This window comes from Phodopus roborovskii, unplaced genomic scaffold, assembly GCF_943737965.1.
Source record: "Phodopus roborovskii unplaced genomic scaffold, PHOROB, whole genome shotgun sequence".
In the NCBI taxonomy this organism is placed as follows: Eukaryota; Metazoa; Chordata; class Mammalia; order Rodentia; family Cricetidae; genus Phodopus; species Phodopus roborovskii.
In genome coordinates, this window is record NW_026126567.1 from 16,825,845 (window position 1) to 16,839,164 (window position 13,320).

General features: G+C 42.3%; 1 protein-coding gene across 1 annotated transcript in view; it reads right to left on the bottom strand.

The window, feature by feature from the left end:
- The window catches only part of Nipal2 (NIPA like domain containing 2), an 83,531-nt gene that overhangs the window by 34,622 nt on the left and 35,589 nt on the right, over nt 1–13,320 (bottom strand). Inside the window, exon 4 of the mRNA XM_051202619.1 lies at nt 7,732–7,791. Within this exon, the coding sequence (XP_051058576.1) occupies nt 7,732–7,791 (60 nt within the window). The remainder of the gene's footprint in view (nt 1–7,731; nt 7,792–13,320) is intronic.

Genomic DNA, 13,320 nt, shown 5'->3' on the forward strand with positions numbered 1-13,320 from the left:
CTCCACATGTGAATAAAGCCATCATACCCCACATACCGGGGAATGTGCTCTAAGGGGGCCAATCAAGGCAGCCAAATATGCCAGAAACTCAGACAACCTGGGACAGATGCATTTCAGGATATTGATTGTCTACCATGAGTCACTGAACTTCACTCTAAAAATTAATTTAAAATTGTATTTCTGTTAGGATAGCACAGAGACAGTGGGGCTGTCTATAAGGAGGCTCTAATCCAAGTTGACAATGAAAAGTTTGGGCAGGAAGGAATCGGCTGGACGCTTGACTGCTTGGGGAAGACCTTCCCCCACTGATTTTAAAACAAAACAGAGAGAAGGAAACAACCAACAAACAGAATAGAGTTGCACACAGCAACTCTGGGCCTTCTAGCCACAGCTAGCCCTGAGAACTATGGACAAACACCAAGATCTGGGAATCAGAGATGCCAAAAACCATGGGCAGCTGTAGGGAAGCAGTGTCTGGGTGTTGGATGAACTCCAGTCTGGGGATGTGGTCCATCCTCCTTCCTCAAACCCCAGCCATCAGTGGAAGGGCCCAGACCCTTACTAAATTCCCTGCTTTGGCAGCCATGACAGGCTGCAGAAAAGACCCAGCAAGACATAGGCCCCTGACTCAGCAACATGTGCTGAGCTCCTGACCTTGCCTGACCTTGCGATAGTCACTAGGAAGTTAGATACCCTCTATGTGGCAAGGAACCAATCAGGAGTTAGCTGGTGGGCTCTGGATGTGTTTTACTGATACTAGTGGAATGCAGAGCCTAGCAACTGCCCCGGGATGGACTCCAGGCAAAGCAACCTTTCTGCAGCTGCAGCTGACCAATCAACACAGGACAGGTTATCCAAGTCAATCCTGAGACTGTTGCTATGCAACCAGTGGACCCCCCCATACTCCCCTTGCTCTACCCCAATATATGCCCGCCCCACTGCTGCTCAAGGTCCCAGCCTGCTTCACCCACTGTGTCAGATGGACAGGGGAACTTGAGTCAACTCATAAAATTATAGACTCTTTGCTTTCGCATCAGATAGGGTCATCTTGGTGATTTTGGGGTTCAGAGTTTGGGCATAACACAGTAATTCTATTTTCCCATTAAATACAAGTTAGCTCTCTTGGTATGAAGATCACTTTCCTAATCTGAGACAGAACCTGGTGGTTTAAAACAAGACCTTATGGACGTGTAGGGGACCGGCTGATGGACTGGCTGGCCTGGCTGGAGCATTTATAATGGTGTGGTGTGGGAAGAAAGACCCTCCAAAGACTTAAAAAACCAAAACAAAACAACCCCCCCAAAGCAACAAACCTAGCCCTTGGGGAGACTGGATTTTGAGGCTCCCAGTCCCTTTCTGCTTTGTAGAGGGCCTTTCTCTCCATGTGCTTCCTGTGTGTGTTCATGTTCACATCTCTAATAAAAAGCCTTTCTACATTTGAAAACAAAATCAGGTCTCTTACAAACTCACAAGGGTTGTTCCCCATGTAGCTGGATATAATATCCAAATAGGGAGACCTATTCCTACAAATATGTACAATACATAAAGCAGATATATAATCTAATCTGTGCACCTTACAGTCAGGAGCCCAACTGTCTTGGAAGGGAGAAAGGTAATCTTTATAAATCCCAAACTAATTATTTTATAGATGAGAATGGCTGACATGAAAGTAATACTGTGGTCAATATTAATACTAAAAACATTACAGTTTAATAAAAGGGGCCAGGAAGATGGTTCAGTGGGTAGAGTGTTTGTTGCTCATGTCTGAGAGCTGAATTCAAATTCCCAGTACCCACATAAAAAGCTGAGTGTGGCTGTGTTACACACCTATAACCCTATTCTGTGGGAGATGGAGACAGGAGGATTATTGGGGATTATCACTGGCGGCCAGCCAAGTTCTAGGTTCAGTGGAAAATACAGTCTCAAGGAAAAATAGAGTGACAGAGCAAGGTGTCTGATGTCCTCCTCTGGCCTCTGCACTCACATTTACACACATATGCATAGACCACACATGTACACCACCTACATTATACATACAAGCAGAATAAACACAATTCTAAATGCTGTAAACATGATTAACTTAATATCTACAACAAATCTGTGAGAAATTATTAGCATAGTTCTTCTCTGTCTGTGGGAATACATCCCAAAGCCTCCTAGTGCCTAAAGTCTCAGAGGGCACAAACTTCTGTTCATGATATGCATTTACCTATGATGAAGCTTAATTTACAAATAGGCACAATAAATGATGAACACTAGCTAGCAACAAAACAGGACAATGAAAGCAATATACTTTAGCAGGTTATTTAAAGCTTACAAATTGCTTATTTCTGTAATTTTCCCATTTAATATTTTTGGACTGTAGTTGACCATGAATTACTAAATTCACACAGTCAGCAAATACATGGATAAGGGCAAACTGTTTACTATTATATAATTATACCATTACAACATATCTTATAAACAAATCCTATAGTATGTAATTTACACAATGTCACAATGTATAATGTATTACTTTTATTACTACCTACATCTGACAAATGAAGAAAATGAAACAGAAAGGGGATAACTGTCCTTCCTGGTATTCTCCAGGCAATAAGTGGAAAGCTTGGCTTGGAACCCAGATAACCTATTTTCTTGACTATTATACTCAGTCCATTTGAGTCGAGCCCTCATGCTCCACAGATCACAAAGAGACTAGATAGAAGGCTCCTGGCAGAGGCCTGGAGGGTCTTGGATTAGTTTCAGGCTATTTTGGCCCTAAATTTCCTTTAGGGGAGCATTCCAAGTGGGTGCTCCCAGAACAAATTTAAAGAGACATATGCCCCACCAACAAACACTTCTAAGACATCAAGTCTATTTGGGCAAAGGTGGGTGAAAGAAACTTGGGAAGTTCTTTTCCTGGGAGACCTCTCAGGTTTTCTGACTCACCCCTGTAGACAACAAAGTTGTGTTTTGGGGAGTATTTTATACTTGGGAAGTGCCTGACATTGATGGGCTTGCTGCGAACTCAGCCTTTTTCTCACTCAGGAGGCTACTAGTCTGCTGCCAGTCTCCCCAGACATATGGGAAGGGACAAAGCATGAATGAAATGAAAGGACCTGAACCTGGAATCCAAGTGCTCCTGTCTCCCTACTCCTCAATGTGCTGAGTAAGACAGATGTTTGTGTAGGCAGAGATTCTTTCCTGCTTGGGCCCACAGCTGCCTTCTTTAGCCCCAAATGAATATTAGTTGTAAAACTGTTGGCCAAGGACTAGGGCTTCTTATTGGCTAGCTCTGTCTTAATAATTAACCCATTTCTATTAATCTATGTATTTCCACATGGTCTTATCTTACTGGAGAAGGGTCCAGAGCTGCCACTCCTTTGTGGTCTACATGGCAACTGTCTTTGATGGGCTCTCCCCGCCTACCTTTCCCAGAATTCTCCTTGTCCTAGTCCTGCCTATGTTCCTGCCTTATTGGCCAGACAGTGTTTTATCCATTAACCAATAAGAGAACATATATACAGAAGGACATCCCCATCACAGAGGTATTCAATTCTTTGGCAGATGGCTCTCTCCTGGATGAGTCTTCTCAATTAAAATTCTAAACTTTAGTTTCCTAAATTTTCTGACTTCTGGAAGCCTTCAGTTTTAAAGTCTTCAGCTAACTTGACTCCAAACAATGCTTTATCTCTTGATGGATAAGGATTCAGGTATTACCTTCTTGGAATACCAGAAGACACATAATGAGCTGGATTCTTTAACACTAGGGGAGATGGCAGATACCCTCAAAAAAAAAAAAAAAAGGCTTAGACTGGGAAGTCTTAAGTAGTCTTGGACCCGCCAATAGGAAACCTCCCAATCTCGAGGCTGCTCAGATATCAAGACTGACACTCTGTCCTGTCAACTAGAACGGCTCTGCACTTGGCTGGATCCTATCCTAGACAAATGAACCCAACCATGCTAACATTGGATCAGGGGGTGAGAAGAAGGGAAATAACAGGCTGTGGTCTCACTATCAGTTTGGGGAAATCATTTGTAGGTGTCTTGAAGTAATCAGGTTATTGGTCTCTGGGGGTTGTGAGGAGTTTACTGTAATTGTATTTGATGATATTATTATCTGGGCCTGAATCAGCATGGTTCTCATAGACTATTAGCTGCCGTAGTTTGAAGACTAATGGAGAAGAGGTAAACACTATAGTTTTTGGCCAGGGGAAGGGAAGGGAGGAGGGGTCTGGTGCTTTTTTTAGAGGAAAAATAATCATTAAAATAATTTTAGATTATTAATCCACTAAGAATCAGAGCAGGGGCCAAAGCCTGTCAGTGAGTCAATAATGGCTGGTAAGTCTTTTCAGACAAGGCTTTGTGAGGTCATTTTTTTTTGAGGCCAGTGGTGAAAGGCTTCATGGCCAGAGAGTAACATTTGGCAATAAATTAGTTCAGCTTGTTTCCACATGGCCTCAAATCTCCATTTGTTCCATCAGGAAAAACAAACTTTCATTTGTTTGAAGCAGGGGGAAAATAAATGATATTCCTCCTCACACTTTGACAATTTAATTTTTAGCATGCACATATGTTAATCTTTAGGAAAACACACCACTAACTATTCTTTCCCCTGTTTGGTTTTAGTCCCTGTAAATGCGGGGGGTGGGGGGAGGGTAACCCAACCAAACAAAAAACCACATTCTTAGTTTTTAACAGAAATAGCCACATTTTTCTCTAGGCAAAAGCTCAATGAAGGCACGAGAAGAGTACCGTGTAGCTAACAAATCACTAAATGAACTGGGGTAAGGCTTCCCTGGATGTCCCCTGTATAAAGTGAGCTACTACCTCTTAGACAAGGATGCACTGGTGGCAATTGTTTGTTGAAGGACAGGGTATGGAATGGGTGACTCCCCCTTCCCCTCTATAACAATACACTAAAGGCAAGAACAGATCACTTTCTAAATGGTGACATCCCCCTCAAAGAGCATTCAGTTAGAGAGGCAACCAAACCAAACCGGAACCACAAACTAGAGTTGTGGGAACTTTACATTTCCTCTTGAGTGTGAGGTAGTGGCTGTAGTACTTCTGATGGCAATGGCTATCAAGTGACAAATCCTGTTCTAAGAATTCCTTTCTTTTTTCTTTTTTCTTTTTGGTTTTTTAAGACAAGGTTTCTCTGTTTTGCTTTGGAGTCTGTCCTGGAACTCGCTCTGTAGACCAGGCTGGCTTCGAACTCACAGAGATCTGCCTGCCTCTGTCTCCTGAGTGCTGTGACTAAAGGGATGTGCCAGTGTTCTAAGAATCTCAAAACATGCATGCATTCATTCAATTCTGAGAGGCAGGTAATAGAATCTTCCTTTTAAAGATGAGAAAGCCAAGGCTTAGAGAGTTTATTTACATAACCTCATGCCACACAGCTTTAGAGGCATCTCCTGGACAAAAGCCCTCACTTTCTCAGGTTGCTATGGCTAGAATGCTGCTCTGTCACCTGCCAATTATGTGACCACTGGAAAGTTAGTTAACCTTCTAGATATGGGGTATTCTTGTATTTATGCAAGACATTCCATGTAAAATACAGCACAGTACCCAGAAAGGGAAGTTTAAGAGATGTTAGCTGCTGTGTTCACAAACATCAATGGGTCCCAGCATCTTGGTGAGGTTGTGAGGACCCCAGCATCACTGTGAGGCTATAGGGACCCCAGCATCGCTTGAGGCTGTAAGGACCCCAGCATCACTGTGAGGCTGTAGGACCCCAGCATCACTGTGAGGCTTTATTTTGTTTGTTTTCTTGATGTATGCTCCCAATCTTTGTGTTACATTTTTAGTGTTACCTTCTGGAAATCTCTTGGGAATGATGGTGTTCATGATAATTATATCAATTATAGTGAGAGATTATTTGTATTTCTCAGAATGACACTGCACTGCCCACACAGTTCTGTCACTCATCTCTGACAGGGCTAGGAGTGTTTTCAAGCTGGGGTGAGTTTTCCTCTCAGGAGACATTTAGTAATGTCCAAAGACAGCTTTGGTTGTTCTAAATGTGGTTGAGGGCTTGAGAGGCACCTAGGAAGCAAAAGGATTGCAGTCCTGCATTCAGAGGGTAGACCTGAAAGTAAAGATGCATCCATATCAGAAGGCCTCAGTTTAGAAACGGAGTTCTAAAAGCTCACACCAGTATGATACATATTATATATTATTTAAAATATTTGTTTATTGTTACGTCTACCTCTGTGAAGCTGTGTTTCTTTGCCTATCTGAAACACATGATTGGTCTAATAAAGAGCTGAATGGCCAATAGCAGGACAACAGAAGGGACAGGTGGGGCTGCCAGGCAGAATGAATAAACAGAAGGGGAAATCTGGGAAAGGAAGATCAAGGAATGAGAAAAGAAGGCGTGATAAAAGAAAGAACCAGCCACCCAGCTGCACAGCCAGACACAGACTAAAAAGGAAGGAAAAGATATATAGAAATAGAGAAAGGCAAAAACCTGGAGGTGTACGCCTGTGGTAGTTCATGGTAGAGAACCAAAGGTCGATTCTGGTTGTCTTCTTCTAGGGCCCTCTCCTCTATTTCTCATTTTTGAGATTATAATATAATCCCAACATTTCTTCCTCTCCATTCCATCCTCCAAACCCTTGCATATATTCCCCCTTACTCTCTTTCAAATCCATGGCCTCTTTTTCATTACATGTTATTGCATGCATACATGTGCAAGTGTATGCACATATTTTCCTAACTATAACCTGCCCAGTCTGTATGACATTACTCAGATGTATGCTTCTGGGACTGATTATTTGCACAGGATAACTAGTCATTGTGCTCTTCCCCAGGGATGTCTATTCCTTCGTTGCCTGTAGTTCTTCAGGTAGGGTTGATGCCTTGTGGGCTTTCCCTGTTTACTTTGGCATGTTTATTGATGTTGTCTTTGTTCAGCTCATGATTGGGCAGTCATGAAAGTGAGACTTTATGTGTAGCTTCTGATACTACTAGGAGGTACAACCTCATAGCAAACTCCTGAATCTCTGGCTCTCACAGTCTTTCTGCCTTCTTCCCTGCAGTGTTCCCTGAGCCTTAGGTATGGAAGAACCCTTTACTTTTCAAGGAAGGATTTCACTGAACTTAGAGTTTCCATCTAGCTAGACTGGCTGGCTGGGAAGCCCCCACGAGCCTCCCTGCTTTCTCAGCCTCCTCAGCACTGAGGTTTCAGACACATGCCACCAAGCCACGCTTGTTTGTGAGTGCCGGGATCCAATTCAGGTCCTAATGTTTGCAGAGAGGACACTTTACCCACTGAGCCATCTTCCCAGCCCCTCTGAACAACATTTTGAGGAGAAATTTTCTATGTTACTTTTGGAAGGTGCTAAATAAAACAGGTGCTCCTTTGGTGGAACTAATACTTTGTGACTTTTACTTTTAGGCAGTGTAAATATAATAATATGGCAATTATGAACTTTCAAGTAGAATAGTCTAATAGGTAACACAGATGCTTTCCCTGAATTTTATTATGTTCATTAAAGTATCACAACATAAGCAATAACAATATTGCAAAACAACACTTTGCTACAGCCAATAACCAGCAGTGGTGTAATGAAAATGAGAGCGTTCTATGAGAAGAGGCAGTGTCTTCCGTGCAGAATGCTCACCCCTAAGTGAGACCTGCAACCATCGCATTAAATTTTCTGTTTTTAAGTACATAATTTTATAGGTAGTATTTATTCATTGATCAAGAGGTGCTATAATTAGATGAATTAAATGGTTACTCACCTAGCAAATCTGAGGCTCTCAAATTTTCTCTTAGAAATATAACAGAAATTATGGCACTACCTACAAAGAAGAAAATGGCTATTAGTAGTAGTTCCAATATAAAACACACACACACACACACACACACACACACGTATTATTCAGGGCACTATGGAAGAAATTAAGCATCTCCTGTCTTTGCTTCACTCGCTGTTCTCTGAGTAGACACTTGGCAGTTGTGGCTGTAAAAATGATTGCCTTCCATGATGGAAGAAGACACATAGGAACTGAGCAAGGATGGTAACAGCTCCTGGTTACAGGGCGGGCTTCGTAAGTTCACTGAGTGAATGTGTGGGAAAGAAGGGAGACATGGAGGAAAGAAGATGGAAGGTAGGAGGAGAGAAGCAAAGAGAAAGGAATGAAATAGGAGAAGCTAGGAGGAAAGTAAAGAAACAGACAATGTTTAAAATGTATATATTTAGCTATTGATGTCCGATGTCCATGTGGACCCCGTATTGAGCCATGTGTTGGAATACAGAGGCCATACTGAACTGGTTCTGCACTTTGCTTGTGGGGCGGGCGGGGGTCCCAGAGGCCCAGGGCTGACTAACTCTGCTACCATCCAGGCCATATCCAGGGCTTTGAGTTGGCCCACCCCAACATCGACCCCATCTGTGACCTGCTGGAGCGCATGAAGGGACAGACTGGTCCTGTGGAACCATAGCCACAGGGTCTCCGTGACTCGGGCCAACAGCAGAATCTCTGAGAGGAGTTTCAGTGAGGGTCCAAGGATGATGGTGTGCTGTCCAGAGGCCTTGAACCAGACCAGCAACACATTACACAGCGAACACTTGCAAGTGAAGCTCTTTGAACAAAGTGGTACACTGAAGCTCTTTGAACAAAGTGGTACACTGAGTGACACACAGCAGCTCCCAATGCCACTAAGAAGAATAAAAAGGTGGGAAAGATGGAAGAGTTTTTTTTTTGTTTTTTTTTATACTTGATTGTTTTTTAGTTGATATTTTTGTTTTTTTGTTTTACTTTTATTATTTATTTTTAAGTTTCCTTTTAGAGGGAATGCTTTAGGAGTGAGAGGCATAGATGTAGGGACTGGGGGATGGGTGGGATTCAGTTGCATGATGTGAAATTCCCAGAGTCAATAAAAAATTATGTTGTTTTTTTTCCTTAAAGTACTATTGTTTACAGAAAATTGCGGTTGATGTGTTGATGTTTTTACCTTCTCAGAACAAACGATAAAACACTGTTTTCTCAGTTACTATGGAAGCAGCAATTTGCTATGTCATTAAAAATTCTGCACAGAGATAATTTTAATGTCTGTATAATGACCCATTGTGTGGATATCATAGTCACAGTTTGAATGTGACTCTGCCTGGTGGTCTGACGAGGTGTTTAAGACAAAATAACAAGGTTTCCACTTTAAATAAGCAGAGGTGCTCATACGATGCCCACCCTGACTCTCACACGAGTGGATCTTTGCTCTTGCATAATCTCCCTGGGCAGGTTATGTATCCAAATGGGAGTTTACCGAGTATATGTTTATTTGAGTGGTTTGTCTGGCTCTAAAACATTAAAGGAAGATTTTCTATGGACACGTATGACTATTCAATTATCAAATTGAGCCTATCAAATTACAAACTGAGTTTAATGCAGGTATGGAAATGTAGGTAAAATTTCTATCCTAAGACAGAAACAATCCCAGGAAACCAGCAGCATCCTGTGTTCGGAGCCGTAGAAAGGCATGGATACCAAGGCTTTCACGAACTGCATCCTTTCACTGGCTTCTTACAAAACTGGACAAGGAATGTTCCTATCTGGAAAGAGATAGACTAACAATAAAAAACACAAGTGTCATGTGGCTGCACTAAAATACACCAGTGTGTCCTATTCAGCAGTCCGGCAGATGGCGATTTCACAGCCAAAGGTGGCAGCAAGATGGGAAATTGCTTTCACGGAATGAGGAAAATACAGACTAGTAGGGACAGCTACTTAGTCCTAAACGCCGAGCACGTGAAACTGAAGTGAAGCTGGAAGGAGGCTGTGCCTTTGCTCTCTCTGATCTGCTCTGAGAACCACTGGTGTTCTGGCTGAGCCAGTGTAGACACTGGCCCTCTCTCCCCTGTCCAGGGCTCTTTCAAGCACACTGCTTCCCTGGAGGTCAGAAAGGACAGTTTTCCTCTTCCTTTGTTGCTAAGCCACAGCTTCATAAATAATCTAACTTTCATCGGAAGTGGGGAGAAAGGTCATGTGGGAAATAATTCCGTTGCTCCCAGCCAAAAGGACACAGTTGTAATAAAAACGTAAAATATAACATGCACTGACCTGCATCAACTGACACAAAAAGCTAAAGTTTTATGAAACAAATGTGCTCTTCTCCCTCCCTCAGAGAATTTAGAATTCTAACATACTTCTATACTGTTTTTCTGTTTTAAGAAAACATGAAATTTTTCTGGTGTGTGTGTGTGTGTGTGTGTGTGTGTGTGTGTGTGTGTTACTCTTGCCTCCCATGATCATAGAGACCAGAAGGGCTGATATTATGTGTTTTCCTCTATCACTGTCCATAATATTTTAAAAAATATTCATTTTATTTTAAAGTGTGTGTGTGTGTGTGATTTTTATGGGGGTGTGTGCACATGAGGGCAGATGCCTGCAGAGACCAGTGATGTCAGGGTCACTTGAAGCTGGAGCCACAGGTAGTTGAGAGCTGCTTGAAGGAGGTGGTGGGAAACCAGTTTAGCATCTCTGCAAATGCTGAGCCGTTTCTCAAGCCCTCTGCCGTAGTTTTGGAGAAGGGCCCTGGGATCGCTCACCCTGCTCACCCCTAGCTCTGGGGTTTCTGGGGTTACATGTGTGCATCACCATACCTACTGCATTGCTTATAGTGGGCCATCTCCCCAGACCCTCTAACAAGGGCTTTATTTTATTTTTTTTCATAGAATAAGATTTTATTTAGTAAAGTAATAAAAATAACAGGTTACTATGATAAACTTACTCGTGACTCATTTTATATGCAAACTGTGGGTGAAACATGAGCTGTACCGAGCAAACTGGCAGTTTCTGAACATCAGCTAATGATATGACTTCCTAGTAGGGCAGTGAATTTTTAAAATGAAATAGACCGAAGCACTCCCCTACATCTCTGCAACCAGAGACCTGCCCAGCTCAACAGATAACCATTGCCTAATGAACTAGAGCAGGGCTGATCATTATATTCTTTTTATCCCCACAGTAAAATTTAACATTCAAAATTCGAAAGGACGCTTAAACATCAATAATTTTTAGAAAGCGCCCAAACAGCACATCTGCAGGTCTACACCGGGTGTATTAAACCGCAGCTTTACTTTACCCGAGGCTTTACTTCAGCATGTATATTCAGGGGGTGGAGGCAGGACAGGGAAGAGAGGCTCCTGACTGTCGAAGACACAGAGAATGCTTATAGGGGCCGCTATTTAATTATTAGGTACCTTTACAGAAAAAAAAACAAAAACAAAACAAAAAACCCAAAAACAAAAACAAAAAACAAAGGTGCAAGGAAAACCAGGAAGAGAGTATACGCTATGCAGGAGCTCAGCAGTTGCTGTTACTAATGCCCCAGGTGCTTTTCCCAGGCAGAGCTCCCTGTTTACAGTCATGGACAGCTAGCTATTCTTGGCAGAATCCGACACCTCTTTCCTCCAAGCTTATCTGTCAATTACTGACAGTGGATGACAGTGGATGATCATGTGATCTCAGGGCCTGGGCTGAGCTGTCCTTGGCTCCTTACATTATCAACCTTAAGGACATCAATTCTCAGTTAGGAAGTGTGAGGCTGGTACAAGGAGATGCTGTAAGGACCATCAGCCCAAAAGACTCCCCAGCGCTTTGGTTGTTCAAAATGTCACTGAGGGTCCCCTGGGACACCAGAGGTATTGGGCCCCCGTGGAGCTGCAGTTACAGGTAACGGTTGTGACTTGCTCACAGTGGGCTTTGGGAAATGAACTTAGGTCCTCTGCAAGAGCAGCATGTGGTCTCTAGCCCAGTGGCAACTGTGCTATGGAGAATTCTACATGGAATAATTACTCCCAGGAGACAGTCATCAATATACGTTACACATGAAGACACTTAGAGGCGAAGAGGGTTATCTCATTACAGAGTCACACAGAGCGTGCAAACTCAGGCACAGAATCACAATAGTCACAGTGTCTGTTTAAAAACAGCCAAAGGTACACCATGGGCACAGCATTTCCATTAGCTAAGAGGAGTTTTTGCAGACTGTAGTGCCACAATTAATAATATGTACTGCGTATTTTTAAATGGTTAAACAGAATTTAAATGCTCTTAACAAAATATGCAGGTGAACTGACAGGTATGTTAATGATTTGACTTGATCTTTCTATAAAACATCACCGTGTACTTTATAAAAATACATAATTATTGTTTATTAGTTAAAATGTAATTTAATTATTAAAAACTAACTTTAAAAAGGAGCTATGGTGGGGGCCAAAGCCTTGGTCAAGGGTATTATCCATGGCAGAAAAGATTAAAAAATCTTATATTTGTCAAAACAGTGCATCCAACAGCAGTTTATATATTTGCTTAGCCTTGAAATTCCAATGCTGTTTGGTCAATTACAATGTAAAATTTGCTTGTGAGTCCTATGTTTTATTTTTGTATTTTTTTTTTGATCATGAATGACTTAGATTAGCGATCAGAATGGAGAATCATTCTGCCTAAGGTTGACATGAGACAGCAGAGGCAGACAGACAGACACGCACGCATGCACACACAGTGAGAAAGGCAGGCAGGGAGGGAGGGGCATTCTGATTTACAATTCTAATAAAAACAGATAAAGGCCAAGGACATTTTTGGTGGCTTCAGCCAGTCTCAGAAGTTGATGTGCACACTGATGCTGGCTTCCCTGTTCTTCTAACTTACGGAGGAACCACACCCTATGTTAGCCTGTGTTCTCTTCTCTGATATCATCCAGCATTCAAGACATGGCTCAGCACAAGAAGGGCTGTTATTATGGAAGAGTTATTTAGTGTAATGTGGTCAGGAGTTGTGTTCTAAGATTCATAAAAAATCAGGAGGGGGAGTGGAGGGAGGAAGAGAGACAGAGAGTGACTGGTTGTACAAAGTTTAGTTTGTGTTAATTTCTGTGACTAAGCACAAACCTTCATTAACAGTTATTATCTCAAAGGCAGAGTCAGATCTTTGTGTTTTGCTATTATAATACATAAATGAGGTGTACATGGAAGGCTTTTTTCTGTTTATCCAGTTCCACCCATCAGGCCCCCACAGTCTCCAGTCTGAGGCTTTCTTTTAGTCACGGTTGCTTTGGCCCGTGGCTTAGGATTATTACTGGCTAGCACTCTTTTATAAATGAACTCATCTCTATTAATCTGTGTTATCACCATGTGGTTGTAGTTTACCTGTGATGCCCTGGCATCGTGCTTCCCTGGTGGCTGCGTGCTATCTCCCGAGTCTGTCTTCCTTCCCCCTGTCTCTTGGTTTGGATTTTCCACCTAGTTAAATTCTGCCTGTACATTGGCTTAAACAGCTTTATTCATCAACCAATAAAAGCAACACATATTGGCACCATGAAGAACACCC